The 23,341-nt window shown below is 36.3% G+C and overlaps 2 protein-coding genes, 1 long non-coding RNA gene and 1 pseudogene across 4 annotated transcripts; all 4 read right to left on the reverse strand.

The window, feature by feature from the left end:
• Positions 1-3,288: 3,288 nt before the first annotated feature.
• Positions 3,289-10,413, reverse strand: LOC107591774 (solute carrier family 26 member 6-like). The gene is made up of 19 exons (XM_016281016.1): positions 10,268-10,413; positions 9,523-9,662; positions 9,319-9,429; positions 8,830-9,005; positions 8,588-8,752; positions 8,228-8,380; positions 7,910-7,992; positions 7,628-7,775; positions 6,811-6,924; positions 6,608-6,685; positions 6,370-6,465; positions 6,075-6,181; positions 5,615-5,684; positions 4,610-4,702; positions 4,254-4,394; positions 3,925-4,149; positions 3,788-3,842; positions 3,480-3,598; positions 3,289-3,328 (listed from the first exon to the last, which is right to left on the reverse strand). The coding sequence occupies exons 1-19, from the start codon at positions 10,411-10,413 to the stop codon at positions 3,305-3,307; spliced, it is 2,244 nt and encodes a 747-aa protein (XP_016136502.1). The 3' UTR covers positions 3,289-3,304.
• Positions 10,414-11,868: 1,455 nt separating this feature from the next.
• On the reverse strand, positions 11,869-13,046 carry LOC107591790 (uncharacterized). 2 transcript variants are annotated; one of them, XR_001609907.1, is made up of 4 exons: positions 12,963-13,046; positions 12,766-12,890; positions 12,235-12,344; positions 11,869-12,086 (listed from the first exon to the last, which is right to left on the reverse strand). It is a non-coding gene; the product is annotated as an uncharacterized lncRNA (long non-coding RNA). The 2 variants fall into 2 exon arrangements; XR_001609906.1 differs by having other exon boundaries at positions 12,463-12,890.
• A 252-nt stretch (positions 13,047-13,298) lies between these two features.
• On the reverse strand, positions 13,299-16,768 carry LOC107591845 (solute carrier family 26 member 6-like; annotated as a pseudogene).
• Positions 16,769-20,928: 4,160 nt separating this feature from the next.
• Positions 20,929-22,414, reverse strand: LOC107591846 (proline-rich receptor-like protein kinase PERK9). The gene is made up of 3 exons (XM_016281125.1): positions 22,276-22,414; positions 22,073-22,136; positions 20,929-21,371 (listed from the first exon to the last, which is right to left on the reverse strand). Exons 1-3 carry the CDS (start codon positions 22,387-22,389, stop codon positions 20,929-20,931), a joined length of 621 nt encoding a protein of 206 aa, XP_016136611.1. The 5' UTR covers positions 22,390-22,414.
• Between the last annotated feature and the right edge of the window lie 927 nt (positions 22,415-23,341).

Genomic DNA, 23,341 nt, shown 5'->3' on the forward strand with positions numbered 1-23,341 from the left:
CATATTTTTCAAGATTTTTTGATGAATAGAAATGTCAAAACAACAGCTTTTATTTGGCAGAAATCTTTTGTAACATTTTAAATGTCTTTACTGACACTTTTGATCAATTAAAAAAAATACTGTCCCCAAACTTTTGTACAGTAGTGTATATTGCTAAAATTGGAACTTTCCAGGAGTCTGATTATATTGTGAAAACTGGGTTTACAGTCTTGTGTAATATTTCAGTGTCATCATGTACCTGGAACTACGGTATCACAACCTGGAATAACCTGTCACTTAGATGATTCACAGCTAAGTGAAAAAAAAAAAAAAATTTGATTTACATTTTAATTGCCTTCCACAATAAAATTCTACATCTGATCCATTTGAAGATATTTCACATTCAAAAGAGTCTCTGTTTATTATTTCAAAAAAGCAAATTATTAATGGAAAGACCTCCTTAACTTATTCTTCCCCATTATGAAATAAACAATAAATAACAATCCAGCTTTATGTTCCGGAACGTTCCATATCACGTTTGGTGTTTGGATTTACAATTGTGTTCCCTGCATAACCTGTAAAAGTAGAAAGGCGAGAAATTGTGTTTATTCATGCATGTTTGTTTCGAAATACTGTCTGGGCCACCAACACTCAACACATGTCTAATTAATATTAGGAAACCTCTGATATGTGTGTATGTGTATGTGAGATAAGGATGTACTGTACCTCCTTGCTGTTTCCTTGTTGACTGTAAAGAACAGCATCATGTACTGATGAGAAGAGAATCGATTTAGTTACTTTCTCATTGAAGAAATCGCCCTTCTCCATACTCTCTACAACACCTCCTGAAAGAGAGACAGATATTACAAATAGTGCTGACCAACAGATCCATCTTGACTGCACACTTAGATGGGATTCCACATCAACAAACACAACAAAAGGAACATGTGACATGGAAGAGTACACTTTTAAAAATAAAGGTTCTGTATTTTTAAAATGTAGTCAAAACTTATTGGTATGTTCTGGTCACTCACTCTGGCAGCCACATAAGTACACCTGTACACCAGCCTCTCCGTAATCTTTATAGATCTGTCATTAAACAAAGGGTTTAAAAAGGTTAAAACCTGTTACATGTTCAATAAGTTGCTAATGAGTACAGATTGTGTCTCACATTACGTAGAGTCTTCACGCTAACTGTATCCAGGAAGTTGACTGGGCTCAGGTCAAGAATGATTGCCCGTGGGAGCGTGGTGTCAGGGTCAGGGTCAGGCCCCACCTCCACAGTAGCCACATCCTTTGGTTCTTTGACTGACAACTTATTCACATCCCCATTTGCTTCTGCATGTGACAACTCTGGCTCTTCCCCACTTTCATCTGTGTCCGAAAACTGTGGTTCCTCCCCCTGGTTAAAAGCAGAGACCACTGACTCAGTCAGAATACAAAAAACACTTATTTTCTCACTTATTTCCATGCACACACACAGTCTCTTCAAATGCAGACCTTAGCAGCTTTAACAGCAGTTTCTTTAGCTCTTTTCTTGGCCTCTTTCTTTGCTTTCTTTGCAGCTTTCTTTTCTTTTCGGAGTCTCTTTGCTTCCAGTTTTTTCTTGTGTGAAAGAAGTTTAGCCACATCTACCTGCCGCCCTCCCTCTCACACACACACCCCCTCTCTCTCTCTCTCTCTCCCTCTCTCTCTCTCTCTCTCTCTCTCTCTTTCTCTCGGTTCTTTCACATTCGTTACAGCTGAATGAGATTGATTAAACTCATTCATCTTCATATGTCGACTGTCTTTCAATAAGTCTTGAGAGAGCTAAGTTTCAGGTATGAGACTAATGCTGTTCAGTACTGGAGTTGTTTTCTAGTCTTTGTGTGATATACAGATAAAATGTCTGTAACATATTAGCTATTTATTCACCTTTAATGTGCACAGTAAGTCAGATGCACACCACTTGTGCTTTTGTCACAGGAAACATATAATCTGTTCTTGAAACAATATGCGGGTACTTGGGCGGGTTCTAGATGGTCTTTTCCTGTTGGGATTATGCTGGAATTACCAGTTTTTCGGAAACTTGTTATGGGAAGACCATTTACATAAAGTCACTATTTATGAACTTTCTGAATGTGTCTTCATACAGGAAAACAGCACCCATCAAATGAAAATGAACTACGTATTAAATTTTAAATATCACTGAGATGCTTATCAGCACTTCAGACCGAACATAAAAAAGAGGAATATGAGAACTCCAAACCTGTTTTTTTGTATTAAATATTTTCACAGATAATTGGTAATCTAACATGGCAGATAGGCCTACTAACAATTCACCACAAGAATAAGAAAATGACTTTATTTAAGTTAGAATGATCGTAAATACACTTGCATACAAAGTTAACAAACACCATACATAGTTTATACACACTTAAATACATAAACTGATTTTTTAAAATAATGGTAATACTACACTACCATTCAAAGGTTTGGGGTCATAAAGATTTGTTTAATGTTTTTAAAAGAAGTCTCTTATGTTCACCAAGGCTGCATTTTTTTTATCACAAATACAGTAAAAACAGTAATATTGTGAAATATTATTACATTTTAAAATAACTGTTTTCTATTTAATTTTTTTTTTCTAAAATGTACTCATGTGATGGCAAAGCAGCCATTACTCCAGTCTTTAGTGTCACATGATCCTTCAGAAATCAATCTAATAAGCTGATTTGATGCTAAAACCATGCCAAACCATATTATTATCAATGTTGAAAAGAGTTGTGCAGCTTAATATTTTGTGCAAACCATGATACATATTTTTCAAGATTTTTTGATGAATAGAAATGTCAAAACAACAGCTTTTATTTGGCAGAAATCTTTTGTAACATTTTAAATGTCTTTACTGACACTTTTGATCAATTAAAAAAAATACTGTCCCCAAACTTTTGTACAGTAGTGTATATTGCTAAAATTGGAACTTTCCAGGAGTCTGATTATATTGTGAAAACTGGGTTTACAGTCTTGTGTAATATTTCAGTGTCATCATGTACCTGGAACTACGGTATCACAACCTGGAATAACCTGTCACTTAGATGATTCACAGCTAAGTGAAAAAAAAAAAAATTTGATTTACATTTTAATTGCCTTCCACAATAAAATTCTACATCTGATCCATTTGAAGATATTTCACATTCAAAAGAGTCTCTGTTTATTATTTCAAAAAAGCAAATTATTAATGGAAAGACCTCCTTAACTTATTCTTCCCCATTATGAAATAAACAATAAATAACAATCCAGCTTTATGTTCCGGAACGTTCCATATCACGTTTGGTGTTTGGATTTACAATTGTGTTCCCTGCATAACCTGTAAAAGTAGAAAGGCGAGAAATTGTGTTTATTCATGCATGTTTGTTTCGAAATACTGTCTGGGCCACCAACACTCAACACATGTCTAATTAATATTAGGAAACCTCTGATATGTGTGTATGTGTATGTGAGATAAGGATGTACTGTACCTCCTTGCTGTTTCCTTGTTGACTGTAAAGAACAGCATCATGTACTGATGAGAAGAGAATCGATTTAGTTACTTTCTCATTGAAGAAATCGCCCTTCTCCATACTCTCTACAACACCTCCTGAAAGAGAGACAGATATTACAAATAGTGCTGACCAACAGATCCATCTTGACTGCACACTTAGATGGGATTCCACATCAACAAACACAACAAAAGGAACATGTGACATGGAAGAGTACACTTTTAAAAATAAAGGTTCTGTATTTTTAAAATGTAGTCAAAACTTATTGGTATGTTCTGGTCACTCACTCTGGCAGCCACATAAGTACACCTGTACACCAGCCTCTCCGTAATCTTTATAGATCTGTCATTAAACAAAGGGTTTAAAAAGGTTAAAACCTGTTACATGTTCAATAAGTTGCTAATGAGTACAGATTGTGTCTCACATTACGTAGAGTCTTCACGCTAACTGTATCCAGGAAGTTGACTGGGCTCAGGTCAAGAATGATTGCCCGTGGGAGCGTGGTGTCAGGGTCAGGGTCAGGCCCCACCTCCACAGTAGCCACATCCTTTGGTTCTTTGACTGACAACTTATTCACATCCCCATTTGCTTCTGCATGTGACAACTCTGGCTCTTCCCCACTTTCATCTGTGTCCGAAAACTGTGGTTCCTCCCCCTGGTTAAAAGCAGAGACCACTGACTCAGTCAGAATACAAAAAACACTTATTTTCTCACTTATTTCCATGCACACACACAGTCTCTTCAAATGCAGACCTTAGCAGCTTTAACAGCAGTTTCTTTAGCTCTTTTCTTGGCCTCTTTCTTTGCTTTCTTTGCAGCTTTCTTTTCTTTTCGGAGTCTCTTTGCTTCCAGTTTTTTCTTGTGTGAAAGAAGTTTAGCCACATCTACCCCAGTCTGCACACAAACATTTATTTTTATTGCGTGAATGTCCTGACTTGTGCGCGTGTTGTATGTAGCTTGTTTGGGCTAATCACACAGTGAATGTTTATGTTTGGGCTAATTGCCTGTTTAGTTTAGTAGAGTAATGTCTTGTAATTGCTCTTTATGCAAATGTGTGTGAATGAATATGTATGAGAGTATATGTGTGCATGGTGTTTGTGTGTGTCTACCTTCTCATAGAGTGCATCAATGTACATTTCAGCATTGGCAAAGTACAATGTTGCAGATGAACGGAAAATCATTATACCAGGAATCTCCTTCACCTGTAAGTGAGCAAAAAGTACAGAGAAATTATATTCAAAATAACTAAAAAAAAATTACCTTTTTCATCCAATTTAATGATGAAATCAAGAATTTCTAAATACTTTTCAAAATAATTGCACAAACCTTGTAAACCAATATTTGTGACTACAGTTTTCTCAATGCTCAAATTAAATGTAATGTGTTCTTACTGAGGCTCTAGAAGACACTAGGAAAAAAATTCCTGAAACCAGTTACCAAACTTCAAATTTATCAGAAGAAAGTTGGGAATAGTTGTTTATTGACTAAATGTTTATCACTTGAGTCATTATCCATCTTGAACAATGGTCATTACTAAAACTTTTTGCTAAAAGTCAAATACTGTGTTGTGGCCAATTACATTTTACATCAAAATCTAAAAAAGGCATAGTTAAGTATATAGTTTCAATAGCACTACAACAAAATACACACAGAACAGATATTAGATACTTCATAAATACTATTTATAACTAGGTCTTGCTTACAGCACCATCATGTTACACACTCAGTAAATGAAACTACAACACCCACTCATTCAAACGCACCCCAGAACTGTTAAGCAAATAGTAACCAACACAATAACACCAAAACAAGTAAAAAACACGTCATGCCCTTGTAAAGCTAGATTATCTAAGATTAGGTTGCATGAAAGGAGTTTCTGGAAGTATGCTGTAATTCAGGTTTTTAACCATTCAGGTTACAGGCTGTTTCAAAAGGACATAGAAAACAACAAGAATTTAAAGATGAATTATGCCTTTCAATCCAACAAAATAAATTGTGTACCACCTCTGATGTGTGAAATATAACTATCAAAACTAAAGAATCAGTTGAATACAGTGAACATGCATAAATTGTTATAATGGTGTTGGTGGTGGTGTTGTCATGGTCATGGTCACCTGATGGTAGTCCTCTACTGGTCTGTAGATGTCAGTGCCAGGAACCTGGCCAAGAATAGAGTATTTTGGTCTGTTGTAGGGAGAAGAAACCGGTATAGAAGAAGAAATGAGTCAAAACAAGGAGGGACAGATGGTGAATTCTTATGCCAACTGTTGAAATGATGCTGTCAAGAACAGGAATTTCAGCCACTAAGCCAGTGGTACATATGGCCAATCTAATGGATCTCAAAAGGAAATGCAATCTGACGTTCATCACTGAAGATTTCTTGGGATCTTCAGCAGTGTAAAGTAAAACAGGAGACTGCATGCAGAACCAGTTTTACATTCTCACTTAAGTATGTAAACGGTGCACATGTATGTGGTTGAGTCATTTAAGGCTCAGGACTATAGGAAAATGGTGCATGTGACACAGTGCGGTTGTTAATTATTTAGCTTTGTGTATGTGGTTTCTGTCACTCACAGCTGAGTTCTGAAGACGACAGTGAGGATGGAGAAGGCGATAGATGCAGCCAGTCCCAGATCAGGATTAAACAACACTGTCAAGATCATAGTCATCACCCACACCACCTAAACACACAAACAACAGAGAGAAAAACAGCTGTCACTTCAGAGCTTTATTTTTGACCTTTTTTCTGTGTCACACTATTCACTCTCCCCATTCTCAGTCATTTTTTGTCTATGTATAGGTCTATTTTGAATGAGTTGCATAAGCTTTGCTTTTTTAATGAAACCCCCTCCTTCTCGTTCTCTCTCACCATATCCACTTTGTTGGTCCTCCAGAGAGAGCAGATGTCTCCAAACTGCTTCATCATGCCTTGAAGGTTTACATAGATTATAGCAGCCAGCACAGCCTAATGAAGCCAGCACACATATGTATAATATGTCTATCTCTTTGTAAATGGACACATTATCACATTCATTAATTCAGCACAGATAATCTTATTTTATGAATATTAAAGCCAGCCCACACAAGGGCTGATTCAGGGTACTAACCTTTGGCAGCTCCTCAAAGAGTTCTCCAATCTTTAACAAGATCACCAGAATTACCACAGCAGAAATCGCTCCAGCCACCTGAGAGAACGATAGAGAGTGGTTTCAGTTTGAACTTTCACCAAACAATAATCTAAGGAACTCACCATCCATCTCTCCAGAACTAGCTAAAGAATGGTGGAAAAGCAGTTTGCTGGAGTTCTCACCTGTGACTTCCCCCCTGTGCTGACCTGCACCATGCTGCGAGACATAGAGCAGCTGATAGCAAAGCAATTGAATAAGCCTCCAATGGAGTTAGATAGACCCAATGCGATGAGCTCCTGGTCCAAAGAACAGACAGTAGAAGAAAAACACAAGATGTTCACACAAAAATGTTTTTTTTTCCCCCAGACATTTTTGATTTAGATCAATGACTTTCAGCAACTTAGCAAAAGACCAAAAAAACAAACTGAGTTTTTCAGATGTGCCTCAGTGGGAAAATTGGGTTTAACTGGCAACTGGATTTAAATGTAAGAACTAAAATTCCAAGAAAATATTCTGAACTTAAAACCATATTTTCCATTCTTGCAGTTTTACTATACTGTTAGTCTTATGTTGACACTAAATTTGACTTTAAAAGTGAAAAATATATTATATATTAGCCATTACTCCAGTCTTCTGTGTTTGCATGATCCTTCAGAAATCATTCTAACATGGAACCAGTAGTGTTTAGACACCACACAAACCAAGCAAATCACGTGATTTTTACCGAGGAGGCCCCCCAGGGACAGCTTGCTTAGGGCCTCCAAAACTCTGAACACGCCCCTGCATGGTACATTTGTGCTGTTTAATATTTTTTTCAAGATTCTTTGATGAATACTGTATAAAGAATACCATTCATTTGAAATTGATTATTTTTGTAACAATGTAATAATGTAAAAGTCCTTACTGTCACTGTTGATCAATTTAATGTGTGCATATATATTTGTGTGTATATAAATATATATACACATTCAATAAAAATCATCTTTTACAGTCACTTACCTGGTTACTGTCGACTTTGTAGGCATATTTGAGGGCGAAAATTCTACCCAGTGAGATAGCAATACCATAACCAACAACAGCCAGTGCAAAAGCATCACCGACCATTGAACCCAACAGTGAGACAGCGGGGGCCACAGGAGCCTGCAGACTAAGATGTGAAGAAGAGACGCAGATGAGTATTTGAGCCTGAAGATGTACTATGATGCTGTGGTTGTGTTTTGTAGCTGTAACCATTACCATGTTATACACATACTATGTTGCATAGTTGTGTGTTGGACTCACCCTGATGGAATTTCTCCAACCACTTCAACACCATATTCAGTCTTCAAATCCATCTGCCATGACACCACAGTAGCGACGATAATCTATTCACACAAACAGACAAGATGAAAGCTTTAAGAAGCAATATGTTACATTACCTCTAAACAGAAAGAGCAAGCAAAACTAATGAAATTTTTGATAGAGTAAAAAACTATAATTACATTTTATTGTAAATAAATAAAAAATATTAATATTAATAAGTCTATGTATGCCCACAGTTAGTTAAGTAAACATGTATGTGCATGTGTGTGTTTAACTGTAACTGTAAAAGTAGCTTACAGTGATCAGCTCAACAGGAATCGGAACAGGGATTTTGCGTGCTGCCAAGGCACTAAGTTCCTTTGCAGCGACCAGACCTAAGATGGTTACAATGCTAACTACTAGAGTACCAATATTAGTCTTTCCGAGCAATGCACAAATCTCTATGACTGTCTGGAGAGAGAAAGAAAAAAAATAGAGAAAACATTATTAAATGTAACTTGCTGAGTGCAAATAATAACCCCAACCACTAGGGGGCATTAAACACAAATTACACATAGGTATGATTATCAGTCCTTATCTGTGGCCTTTTACATACCGCTTCAGGATAGTCCTTAATTAAGTGTTTGGGACTGTGTGTGTGTTTGTGTTCATACTCACATATATAAGAGACAAAGGTCCACTGTACCGCTGTGGATTGATGCCAAAGGAATATTTGAGCTGGGAGACGATAACGTGAATGGCGGCCGCTGTTGTATAAGCTCTCACCAATGGCTCTGAGAGATATGTCACCACGAAACCGAACCGAACCACACCGAGGAGTAACTACACACACAGACACCACACAAACACTTAGTCACATACACAACGTCAAAGCCACACACACTTACAAATTAACCTACCTGGAAAATGCCAGATAAGAAAGTCACAGTGGCCGCGATCTTGACCCTCTCCGCATCACGGCCGACAATGTCCAAAGTGGTGCTGTTGGTGTCATTGCCTGGTATCATGAAGTCTGAGTCTGGAGCCAAACGCTCTGTCACGCTGCCAATCATAACACTCATAACTGCATATGTACCTGTAGCCAGAGAGATTAGAAAGTAACCCGTTAAGATGTTAAGATCATCAGTGAATTACACAAAGCTACTGAATGACTTCAGAAGACTTGAAATACAGCACAAGAGTCATGAGACTATTTTTATGATGCTTTTTGGAGCATGAACTGTTGTTGTATAGAAAAGATTGATGTGATTTGTGTGTGTGTGTGTGTGTGTGTGTGTTCCATGGAAACAGATTTGGAATGAAATGAGTAAATGATGACATAATTTTCATTTTTGTGTGAACGATACCTTTAGGAACAACCTAAATCAAAGGGAGGTGTGTGTACTTACCCACAGAGATATGTTTGGATGTTCCAAATATGAAGTAGATGAGAATGGGGTAGAAGGAGGAATACAGACCAAAAACAGGAGGAACCGCAGCCAGCAAAGCATACGCCATACCTGCACCCACAAAACACATGTGTTTTTGTTTAGGTCTGTCTTAAGTAATGTGTGTGCTTTGGCAATGCAGGTGTGCATGTGCTTGTGTTGGACCTTGTGGCAGGTGCATGATTCCCACACTGATTCCTGATATTAGATCTCCAATAGCATTTTCTCGAAACGGGTATTGTGGCAGCCATGCCAGGAGAGGAACAAATGAAAGGAAACAGCTCTTAAATCTTGGGCCTGTACACCTGATGAACAAAGAAAAAGAGAAAATTATGAAACACAGAGAAGAGCAAAATAGCTGCCTTTCACATTATAATGAATAATATGTGTGTGTGTGGTTTTTTTAAGCGTGAGAGATGTTGTTGCATCCATTAAAGCACAAGATGCTATTTGGATCATTCTCAGTTAAATGCTGGACAACATGATCATGAGGTTTGACACAAAATTGTGGAGTTAATGTTGTTAAGTTCAAGATTATTGGAGTATGTTTTACAAGAAAATTCTATTTCAGTCTTTGTACTTAAAATGTCATTTAATTCAGTGTTATTTGCCATTTCTTTGTAATAATTTGTAAAAAAAATGACTAGCCAAAAACAAGTGAAATTTGTTTCACAGTACACAATTTTTTTTTAGCTATAACTAGTACTGCTTCCAAAATGAGTACAAACCAAATACTGAGATTTTTTTTTCAATTAAACTTTTCTCTTAAATTATTATGTTGATACAAATTGTAAATAAATAAATAAAATTAGAAAAATGCAAAATAGGAGCATTTTCAATTAAATGTGCAACCTAGTTCAGTTCTCAAGCAGTAAAATATTCAAATCAAAGAAAGGCCATATTGACACACCTGACAGCATCTCTGAGTTTTTCGTTTGTTGAAATTTTGAAATCCGATTTCTCAGCAACTTGGTCGACACTGAGCTCATTCAGTACATCTCGCTGAATTTGATATGGTACCCTTTTCCTGAGATCTTTGACATTCATCTCCTCCATTTTGAATCCTCTCTATCTTAAATGTGATTCTGAAATTTTCTAAAATAATTCCAGTGCATAGATCCCAAAATGTATGTAATCACAATGAAAATTCAATCCTTAATGTCCACGCAAACAGGCCCAAAACAATTCTGAAGGATGTTCTCCAGTTATTCGAAGTGACAGCTCCACAGGTCTGCTGCTTGAGCAGTGAAGCTCTGGACAGCAATGGATTAATTAACGTCCCTGGCCCTTTTCTTCAATCACAGTTTGTGTTAATGTGTATCCTGCCCTTTCTGATACCCGTATGATCCATTCACACACTCACTGATAGAATTCTAATGTTCATATGAGGAGCAAAGTCCCAAAAAGAGAGGAGGGGGGTTCTTCAGAGTCAATGTTGGAAACTTTCACACTAGAGACCTACGCCACCTTATCTCGGCCTGATTAGATAGAAAACATGTTCATTCAGCAAAACCATGTGCTTTTGTATGAGTGAATTGTGATCTTTGAAATCACATCTCTGCTACAAGATCTCTGAGGTGTTTGCTTTGATCCAATGAAGTAGAGCCATATTTATCTGAGAATAAACAGACCATATATAAAATTGTAATTATGTCATGTAATTATGACTGTTTGTATTTTTAACTAGATATACATACATTAACTATAGTTTGGGGACAAACACTGTCTTAAAATGAGGTAATACTGACAAAACATTCCTTTAGCGGAATTTGGGAACATCCTCTATTGGAGTTCCATTTCATTTGACCCAAAAATACCAAAACAAGTTTTCGGTTTCTGTAGAGTTAGGGTTAGTCTGTCATTATGATCAGTTTTATACAACAGAAGCTTATTGTATATGCATGTGTGAGAGATGAGCTTATTAAATGTTAATGTGGCCCCTCCCCAACACCTGCCTAGAGAACAAAGTCTCTTCTAATGACATTTATGGTCCAATTCACTGGGGGTACAAGAACATTTCAGCAATGCACATGTGTGAACTTCACGCATACTAACTAAACTGTACTGAGCTGGAGCAGTTTGGCTGTTGTCAGTCGGCCTTTTGTGATTCTCTTGGATTTTATATTGTTTGTGTTGACTGGAGTGTTAATAATTATTTTACATGCTATTCATGTATCTATATGTTGTAATTGTGTACATAGATTATTTATTTTATTACATATTTTATTTATTTTACAACATCACTAAACCAAACTGATCTGTAACATGAAATACTGTATATGTTAATCTAGAAGATTACATATGCACAGACCTGCATGACATGTTTTGAAGACTCTTCATATTTGTGCAATAATCTAAAAGTAGAATAATGACGAAAATTTTGATTTAAAAAAAGAGCAAATCAACAAGCACGTAAATAAAAAACAAAAAATACAAAAGGTACAAACTGACATAAGTCATTGTCAAGTTTTATTTTAATATTCAATAGCTGATAAACAAACAACTGTTGCCACACATCACCTTAAATCCAGATGAATGCACAAAGTTGATCCAAATCATTAAATCAAAATTGGAAGTTCTTGTATTCCTTTTCCGTTCTATCTTGAAGTGTCACTTCTAAAGCTCGGTAGTGAGGGTTTCTTTTTCAGGTTTGCAAGTTCATGTATTTGTCGAGTTCATCGTTCAGGAAGTGAGGTAGGTCACAGCTCTGTAACATGTGTGCCTGTGCTCTGTAAATAGATGCATAATTGAATTAGAACAGAAAACGCTATTGAATTACAGTGAACTACTACAGCATACAAACACAAAGAGCAAAAATAACAAGGAGACAGAGATATAACATCATTTAAGCACACACACACACACACACACACACACCTGTAGCCCCTGGTAGTGCAGCATTGCATGATGCACTGAAGGGGAAAATGAAGAAAGAGACAGAAAATCTGGAACAAAACCATGATTCTTCATCTGAGATAGTAAACCATCTAGAGACAAACACACAAGAGATACAGTAAATAAATTAATTCATTAAATATATAAAATACCAGTTCTTGAGGATGAACTATCCCTTTAAACGTCATGTTACATATTAATATAAAACACCTCAGATCATGAAACTACATTTGAGACTGTAGCTGTACGTGTGAGACATGTAATCTGGACATGCAGCACAGAAAAACAAGGTCTGCGTGTTCTCAAATTCCTGAAGTACCTGTGACCCAGAGAGAGTGGTAAGACATGCATGTTTGCATTTAAACACGATCATGGTGACAAGCAGAATTTAAAAAGCCATTTATTGGTTAGCAGTTAATGAGAGCCAGTAACAAGTAACCTATTTCTGTTCATCTCTGGTAAAATATCAACACTTCTACGTGTGGGTACATGTGTGTGTTCTGTGACACTAACTGATTTTAATGCGCCCATGGCGTCCATGAAGGTGACTCCACTGAGCTCCAGAATAACGCACTCTGAACCCCCTGCTGGTCTGGAGGACTTACTTCAGGATTCTCATTAATGTCATTACTAACAGCCTGCATATACAAAAAGAATAATAAAATTGAACTCAGTAAATGGAAAGCAGGGAGCTGTAATAGATGTTGTACCTGTCTGAGTGATGTGAAGGTCTGGTCTGCATTAGCATAGTAAAGTGGATTACAACAGGAAAACAGTCAACTCCAGGGACTTGGTGTGCCTGAACCAACACAAAATTCAGGGATTTAGTCAAGTCAAGTCAAGTCAAGTCTGCTTTATTGTCAATTCTTCCACATGTACAGCACATACACACAGAGAATTGAAATTGCGTTTTTAAATTTATATTTATATTATACATATGTACTAGAAGGAACACTTCTAATATATATGTAATATTAATAAGTAATACGATTAATACAATTATTTATAAAATATATAATTGTTATATATATTTCATATAAATGTGATTTCGGACGCAGCGTAACTGATTTTAATGCGCCCATGGCGTCCATGAAGGTGACTCCACTGAGCTCCAGAATAACGCACTCTGAACCCCCTGCTGGTCTGGAGGACTTACTTCAGGATTCTCATTAATGTCATCACTAACAGCCTGCATATACAAAAAGAATAATAAAATTGAACTCAGTAAATGGAAAGCAGGGAGCTGTAATAGATGTTGTACCTGTCTGAGTGATGTGAAGGTCTGGTCTGCATTAGCATAGTAAAGTGGATTACAACAGGAAAACAGTCAACTCCAGGGACTTGGTGTGCCTGAACCAACACAAAATTCAGGGATTTAGTCAAGTCAAGTCAAGTCAAGTCTGCTTTATTGTCAATTCTTCCACATGTACAGCACATACACACAGAGAATTGAAATTGCGTTTTTAAATTTATATTTATATTATACATATGTACTAGAAGGAACACTTCTAATATATACAGTGAGTACGGAAAGTATTCAGACCCCCTTAAATTTTTCACTCTTTGTTATATTGCAGCCATTTGCTAAAATCATTTAAGTTAATTTTTTTTCCTCATTAATGTACATACAGCACCCCATATTGACAGAAAAACACAGAATTGTTGACATTTTTGCAGATTTATTAAAAAAGAAAAACTGAAATATCACATGGTCCTAAGTATTCAGAAAAACCATGCTGAAAAAAATGCTGAAAAAAGATTATTTATTTAAACCTTATAAAAAATCGGAAGTATGTTGTTGGTAATTTATGGTCATTAGCTGGTTTAGTGTAATATTAATAAGTAATACGATTAATACAATTATTTATAAAATATATAATTGTTATATATATTTCATATAAATAAATTCAGCTGTGTCATCACAGGAATTACATTTCAAAATATATTCAAATAGAAAACAATTATTTTAAATTGTAATCATATTTTACAATAACTATATTTCTGATCAAATAAATGCAACCTTGGTGAGCATAAGAGACTTGAAAACATAAAAAAAAAAAAATGCTGAAAAAAGATTATTTATTTAAACCTTATAAAAAATCGGAAGTATGTTGTTGGTAATTTATGGTCATTAGCTGGTTTAGGTAGTTGCTCAACTGAAAAATATGATTAACCATATTTCAAAACAGCTTAGGCTGATTTCTAGCTGGATTGTGTGCAAATAATACCCTTGAGTATTTTTCCAGATCCCTGTAACAGTCTGTGCCAGCAATATGCCCAAGAACGGAAGATCTGCGCCTGAGAAATTTAGAAACAGGAAGAATAAGAGTTAGTATGAGAAAGATGAAAAACTGATAGAGAAATAGAGGGAGATACTGTAGATAAATATCAGACAATACAGATGACTCACTGCTGTGTCCTGAGCACAATGGTAAAAAGAGAGAAAACAATTGCAATGCCAAGCCCCAGGTCCAGATTGAACATCAGGGCACTGAGCAGTGTCACTACCCACACTACCTGCAGTCTCAGTAGGAAACACACACAGGAAACAGCCTGGATGAGAGGCCTACATGGAACTGGATTTTGGAACATGTTGTACATGGGTCAGATATGTAAGGATAAATGGACTGTCCAAGCGGTCTGTATTCCAAAGTTTAGGCACATCTTTGACTTGTGCAAAAACCCCTTGCAGATTCACTAAAATAATGACAGCCAAAACTGTCTTAAACACAAATATACTTTATAAAACCACCTTATTATACTATATCCATATAATTTATACTGTTATTGAAGGTGGTATTGGGACCTTTGGTAACTGCTGAAAAAGGGGGCCAAACTTCAACAACATCAAAAGAAGTATCAGTGCAGACACCAGAGAAGAAACCTGAGAGAAGGAGAGAGGTCATGTTCATGGAGTAAAGCTCTTACTGCATTGCTCCACACCTAAACATACATTATTTTGAAAAATCAGTTTCTTTCGTGTATGTGGTTTACATTTTATCAGTTTGCTTTATCACTTTTCTGATAAGAGTGACAAAGATGTTAATAATAGTCACATGCTGCGTGTTCTTACAGCACAATTCCGTTTCAATTCAACCATATTTTAGATTTTTTATTTTAAATAATTAATACAAAAAGTTTTCTTTTTTAATCTCATAGGCTTTTTGAATTTCAGTATATATATGGACTTTAAATGTATTGTAGGGTATATAACAGTATAACTATTTTCTGTGAAAACATTCAATGCAATCCTCCCAGGTTATGTGCATGTACATGTAACTGTAACTTGAGGTTGTTTTATTAACCAGAAATAGCAGGTGTTCACACCCGAGTTTGTCCGCCTGTACTCTCCTGCACTGTGCTGCGAGACATGGATCCGCTTACTGGAAAGCACTGGAACATCCCGCCAATGGAGCTGCACAGACCCATAGCCAACAGCTCCTATAGGAGGAAGAGACCATTTATGTTCAGACGAAGGGAATGCTGCAAAGTGGGCATTTATACTAGTCTTTTTGGGAGGTTGCAGGGAAAAAACTAAAGTTCTTAAAGTTACATAAATTGCTTGTTACCTGGTTGCTGTGAAAGGGGTACCCATGTTTATGAGCAAACATCATGCCCAAAGAAGCTTGAAAACCATAGCCCACCACTGCCAACGCAAGAGCTGTCAATAATAGCTCCTTAGAGACAGAAAATGATGGAAGGGAGGGAGGTGAGAGACTTAGAGGTAAACAAAGAGAGAGAAAATGGGACAAAAGGAGAGAGAGAATTAGTTTTAGCACCTAAATACTTCCTGATAATTGGTTTTGTAAAGAAAATCCAACACTCTGGTTGGTATGGGTCCAACAATCTGTATTCCATACTGACCGGACAGATCAAACTGCACTGATGACAGAGTGGCAAAGATAATCTAGGAAAATGAAGAAAGAATAACTGTTGAACAGAAATCTCTTATAAAACTGAAACCAAAGTCAGCATTATTAATGTTAAGGTAAAATAAATTAAAAAACATTCTCATTAATTTAATCAAAAATATAAACTAACACAAACTAAATTACATTCTCAACTAACTGAAATTAAATATAAAAGCCCACAAATTCTAGTTTTTGATAATATAAAAAAACTTTAAACCTGCCTGTATTAAATGTAATGTATTAAACACTAGACGGAGAAATTTGAAAACTTAAATAAAATCTAAAAACAAAATTGTGCATGTGCGCACCAGTACCAACTCCCATGGAATTAGAAATCGAGTGCTCCAGAGTGAATTCACCATCTCTCCACCAACAAGTACCACCAGGGAGACAAAGGACACTACCAGTGTCGCCAGTAACACTCTCCTGATTCCAGTCACAATGTTTGAAAACATCTGGTGGACACACATACTGTGTGTACATTTAACATCTGAAATGAACACAGATATAAATCACACAGTGCTCATTCTGACCCAGAACACAGCAAAGATGCCTCTGTGTCTGACTGTGGAGATGCCCATCAGTAAAGGCAGCTGGTGAACCATCACATGGACAGCAGCTGCTGTAGTGTATCCACTGACCAATGGCTGAGACAACCACCGACACACCCATCCACATAGGGAGAGAGATTTATACACAAACACACACACCAATACAGAATTAATACAGTTTGTGTGTGAATGACCTGTATCAGTCCACACAGAATGGTCAACTGAGCTGCAAAGGCAACTCTTGACACTTTCAGCCACAATCTCAGCACTCTCTGCTCCACTGCCTGGCCTGCCAACACAACATCACCAGTCACTGTACCGACCATGATGGAAAGGACAGAAAAAGTACCTGTGGATCAGACAGATCATCAGCCAATCAGACCTGAACGTCCAATCAAATAAGAACAAAGCCATTGTTACATATTAAATAATGTTTAATATATGCTTTAACTTTTTTATTGTTTATTTTTTGTATTATATATTTTTATTGTTTATTGTATTATGTATTTTATACTTCATTTTATTTAAATTATTTATTTAATTTATTGTTATATATATATATATATATATATATACACACTTTATTTTATATTCACTTTATTTAATTGTATATTTTATACTTCATTTTATTTTACATTTTGTTTTATTTTAATGACCTATTTAATTTATTGTTATTTTATATATATTTTGTTACATGTTATATTTAATTAAATTTTTAATTTTAATTATATATATATATTATTTATTATTTATTATACAATTTTTTACTTGATTTATTTTTGCATTTAATTTTAATGTTTTATTTTAATTTATTATGTAATTTAATATATTTTTGTTTTATATATTTTAGACTTAATTTTATTTTATTTTATAATTTGATTATTCTATATTTATTTTTGTTATAATATTTTTTATTTTATTATATTTTAATGTTCACTCAAACAACAGTTCATCTGAATTTTTTTTTTCATTATTTACAAAAATCTGTAAATTGATATTGAATAAATATCAGCAAATGGGCTTGTTACAATTTTTTTTCAGCTATTCCTTTAATATATTTGTCTTGCAAAGTGGCATTGTGTATGTGTGTACGCAATGTACAGTGGGGAAAAAAAGTATTTAGTCAGCCACCAATTGTGCAGCACATTGTGAAGAAAATTATCGCCTGCCAGCTGATAATACAGCTCGGTAGGTGTCTAAGATGAGAAACAGGATGATGAAAATCATAACTGACCCCTCACATCACAGACACTTCAAGTGTCTTCACTCTCAGAGAAAATCTATTTTGATCAATTCTTTATACTTTATAATAGTTGTCATATAGCAGTTTGTAACTCAGATAACACAGGAGAGTGTGTGCAAGTCTTAAACCTTGTGGCAGGTGCATGATTCCCACACTTATTCCTGATATCAGATCTCCAATAGCGTTTTTCCTGAGCGAGTATTGTGGCGGCCATGACAAGAGAGGTGCAATAGACAGGAAGCAGCTCTTCAGCCTTGGACCTGAACACCTGAACCACAAAAAAAGAGAAAGAAATATGGGGGTTAATTTGTATATTTAGCATGGACACTTTATTTTATGATCACATTATGCTTCTTAACCTCGCCTGCCAGCTGATAATACAGCTCGGTAGGTGTCTAAGATGAGAAACAGGATGATGAAAATCATAACTGACCCCTCACATCACAGACACTTCAAGTGTCTTCACTCTCAGAGAACACTCAGAGAAAATCTATTTTGATCAATTCTTTATACTTTATAATAGTTGTCATATAGCAGTTTGTAACTCAGATAACACAGGAGAGTGTGTGCAAGTCTTAAACCTTGTGGCAGGTGCATGATTCCCACACTTATTCCTGATATCAGATCTCCAATAGCGTTTTTCCTGAGCGAGTATTGTGGCGGCCATGACAAGAGAGGTGCAATAGACAGGAAGCAGCTCTTCAGCCTTGGACCTGAACACCTGAACCACAAAAAAAGAGAAAGAAATATGGGGGTTAATTTGTATATTTAGCATGGACACTTTATTTTATGATCACATTATGCTTCTTAACCTCCCCTACTCACCAGCGCTCCTCCTTCAACTTTCCCCAAATTGTCCGATATACCCTCCACCTGCGCTGTCCCAGGATATCTAGCTGTGCTTCATTCAGACCATAAATCCGACTGGGATTGAAATTCTCACTCTCTAAACATCTTTGATTGTCCATCTGTAAAAAAGGAGAAAAAGTGGCTGAAACAAGCACAATCCTAAAACAGAGCGTATGATTATGCTTCCCATGTGTGAGGCTGTTGTGACTTCAGTGTGAACCCCGAGCAAACCTTGTACTATCATTCTCACAAGCAAGCACAGTAGCTAAACCAATTAAACCAGACATCTATAATTGGGTAGAGACAGATTCATTCTACAGTTTTCCTCCTGCAGGCTACTAAAGGGTTATTTATTGTCTCAGATGTTCACCAACATTTATCGTCGGATCAGTGAAGGAAATCTGTCATTGGCTTTGCTTTGACCAAAGGTAAAAAGACTTTAACCTACCACTCCTGAGAACAGAGATCATATTACGCAACATGACATGAGCGACGGCTTGTACTAAACTTTCTATTTTTACTGTAGCACTTTAATAATGTTCTCCAGATAATGATTATGCATGTGACTTTTTATGTTGGAGGCAGGGCTGTTTTATCCAATGAGAAGATGCTTATACATGGTGTAGAAACTGCCCTTTGACCCTACAGTATATAGTACAAACTGAAGCTATAGAAGACATACATCAGTCTATAGTTATCTGTACATCAACACATCATTAACACAATCAGATGGTAAAACACAATATGTTTTTCACTATTTTTGAAGCCATACTGAAATGTAAAGGTAAGGACACAATTTTCTAACACATAGTAGTACACAGGTTAAAAAGTATACCAATTACAACATTTGGTAGGAATCTGATCAAGACTCAAGAAGGATTCAGGACATCAGCAGCCAAAACTGATAACACATCAAAGCTCATCTGCGTGTCAGCACTCTTTGATAGGAGCACACGTGAGGACAGGTGACTGCACAGGTGATTATGCAATAAAACTGGAAATAAGCTTATCATCAATTAGTTTTCTTACCTTGTGTAGAGAATTCACCAAATTCTGTTATGTGCGCCCAGAAGAAACCACTTTATTATTCCTGTGCACATGACCTGACTATCTCAACAAAACCTCAGGCCACATGTGGGACGGATCTCAGCTGAATCTCTCTCCTTAAATATTTTCATTGCTTTCTGTTGTTTAAAGGTCAGATTTATAATGTTACCTCATATATAATTCATCACAAATGCTGTCTCCAACCTAAATAATAAACACCATGGTTATTCTCTCAAACTCTGTGTTCCATTGGTTTATATACTGTAAGTGTCGACAGAGCTTAAGATCAGAAGGCAAAAACAATATCACACCCACACACACTCTAAATATACATTTAACAGCCTTAAAAAAATAACAAAAACAACAAATACAACTTGAGGAATTTCCATTACTTCACTGGCCACTATATATAGAATGTTTTTATAACAATGTAAAATGTATGTTATACTGTATGTTTTTACATAGTTACAAAAATTTGGGAAAAAAAATAAATTATCACAGTTTGCACAAAAATATTAAGCAGAACAACTGTTTTCTAAATGCTTGAGCACCAAATCAGCATATTAGAATGATCTATCTATCTATCCATCCATCCATCCATAAAGCAAAAATAAAATTAAGCATATAGATGAAACACGGACGTGAAGCCATAGAGCACCTGATGTTCATGTGCTTACATTGTTTTTCCACAGGATGCATTTCTGCCCTAGATGTGAACTTACAGTACCATGTTTTGCCTCAGTATTGAAACTGCCTCAGCAACACAGTGAGATCTCTGAGGCGCTCCGCTCTGCTCCGTGCAGACTGGTGAACAGGCAGCTCAAAAAATTAAAATGTGAAACTACGAGAAAAGCTAAGATTTGTGACTTGTCTCAGAGGGGGTAAATGGGGAGGTCTAGGGGGGTGTCTTGGTGGGAGCGGTTTGCGTTTTACCCTGGCACTCTGGCCATTCTCAGGTTCAGTGTTTTTGATTTGAGGAGGGGGTGGTGGGGGCGGAGGATCTGGTGCTATGGTTGGCTTCGAGTAGGCAAGAGGAAGGGGTGAAAGTGGAGGGGGGAAACTGGTAAAGGAGGACTCACAACACAGTGAGATCTCTGAGGCGCTCCGCTCTGCTCCGTGCAGACTGGTGAACAGGCAGCTCAAAAAATGAAAATGTGAAACTACGAGAAAAGCTAAGATTTGTGACTTGTCTCAGAGGGGGTAAATGGGGAGGTCTAGGGGGGTGTCTTGGTGGGAGCGGTTTGCGTTTTACCCTGGCACTCTGGCCATTCTCAGGTTCAGTGTTTTTGATTTGAGGAGGGGGTGGTGGGGGCGGAGGATCTGGTGCTATGGTTGGCTTCGAGTAGGCAAGAGGAAGGGGTGAAAGTGGAGGGGGGAAACTGGTAAAGGAGGACTCAGAGTGTGAGAAGCCTTGCCAGGGTGACATGCTGTCAGGGGCCACAGATGAGATGGGAGGATGGCTGCGTTTTCTCGTTTCGGCCTGAGGAGGATGCTGGGGAGTGGATAGAGTGGGTCTTGCTAAAAATAGAATAGATTAAAAAATATAAAAATCAGATTTGTGTTCAAGCATGTTTCTGCTTTAGATTAAAAAAAATTGGGACTTTAATTCTCGTAATTGCAACAATATTTTTTGGGAATTGTCACTACATATCTAAATTGGGTCTACTTCTCATAATTGTGGCTTTCTTGCAAATACGACTTTATATTTTATTACTGTGATTTTAGTTCTTTATATCTAATAATTGCAAATATTTCTATACTATAACAATATCTTTACTATACTTCGTATTTATGATTTTATATCTCATAATTGCAGTTTTTACAAACATAATCAGTTACCTGTTTTGTTGTAGGAAACAGGATCTCATAAATCTTTAATTTTATCTCACACATGTTCAGTTCCCATTATCCTCTCGCCTAACAAGTCACATTAGAAAGACGAATGTTTGGACAATAGCAGTTAATTAATTTAGCACCTCCTAAATTTCTATTGTCTATTGATGAGCTCAGGTAACATTGTGTAGACAGAAGGTACAAAGATCAATGTAAACACACAGTTTATATGTCACACATCAGGATTGATTAGCATTACTTCACAGGCAATGACTACTTAAATCCAACTTATGAAAACATCTGATTTCCAGTTAAATCGGATGATATCTGACAACACCTTATCATATAACAATGCACTATTGATTCCATATAGACTATAAAAGTACCTGCAGTTTTATTGCTTGATGAACCAATCAGAGGGAGCCTATCCTTTGACATCCCTGCATTGTCCTGTATAGTGATACCACACACATAATTATCTTTAAACAGTCTTTAAACAGTCTTTAAACAGTATATTTTATATTGTACTGTATATTAACTTGTAAATTCAATCAATTTACTGTAGGTCATTTTTGTGGAACAGCCATACCATGTGATTTTCAGTCTCCTTTTTCTTTCGTTTTTGAGGCATTTTAGGGTTCTTCTTTCCAGATTCATTCTCCCTGAATCGTGACATCCTTTTTCTAAAGATCAGAACGCTCATTGTGACTCATTTCAAACAAAAAGACACAGCCTCACAACACACAAATTCACACTTTTGATATTGCAGAAAAGCAATTTTATACTCACATACATTTTTTATCCTCTTCTTCTCACATTTTGGCTCCTTTTCACATCACATAATCAGATATATTATTTTATATATTAATTTCTTTCACATTCTGCAATCCTTAATGGGACTTTTATGTCTCCCTCACATGCTTTCTCTTCCTTTCGTTCATTGAGCTGTGGATTAAAGGGATTGGCCATCGAGCCACTATGATGATGAACAAAAGGGAACTGGAGAAGGGGGTGAAATATTTATACTTAGTTGCACAGCCAAAGCCACCGAACACACTCACTCTCTCGCTCACCCACACACACCTGCTGGCCTGTAGCCCATGAAAACCCTGATACTTTATACATGCATGACTCTATTTTCAAGCCATGAGCCACTCACACACATGCACGCATATACTGTAAACAGCCACAAATTCATATCTGGCACCATTTAAAAGTTTGGACAAACCTACTAATTCTATACTATTAGTATTCTTCACATGATAGAATAATAGTACAGACATTAAAACTATGAACTAACACATTGAATGGTGCATCTCGTAAAAAAATTATAATGATAATATATATCCACCTTATTTTTCAATGGGGAAGGAATCTGTTTTCTGTGAATGTGTGAGACTTCCGCTTCATTAGCCGCGGTAGGGAAATAACAAGAAGAATAACAAAGTGCAATAAATGGTCAAATTGTTTGTGCTACAAGTGTTTATAACTAAGACAACACATCAAAATAATATGGTAAGAAACACCAGTTTGCAATATCAAGCAACAAAACGAGTTGTTTTGTACAGTTAAGAATAGCTGAAAGTGGATGACACCCCTCTTATGGGAAAATTAAGGTGAATATATATATATAACATTTTGAATTAACTTCTATT

Source organism: Sinocyclocheilus grahami, unplaced genomic scaffold (assembly GCF_001515645.1).
Source record: "Sinocyclocheilus grahami isolate Dianchi unplaced genomic scaffold, SAMN03320097.WGS_v1.1 scaffold146.1, whole genome shotgun sequence".
Lineage (NCBI taxonomy): Eukaryota > Metazoa > Chordata > Actinopteri > Cypriniformes > Cyprinidae > Sinocyclocheilus > Sinocyclocheilus grahami.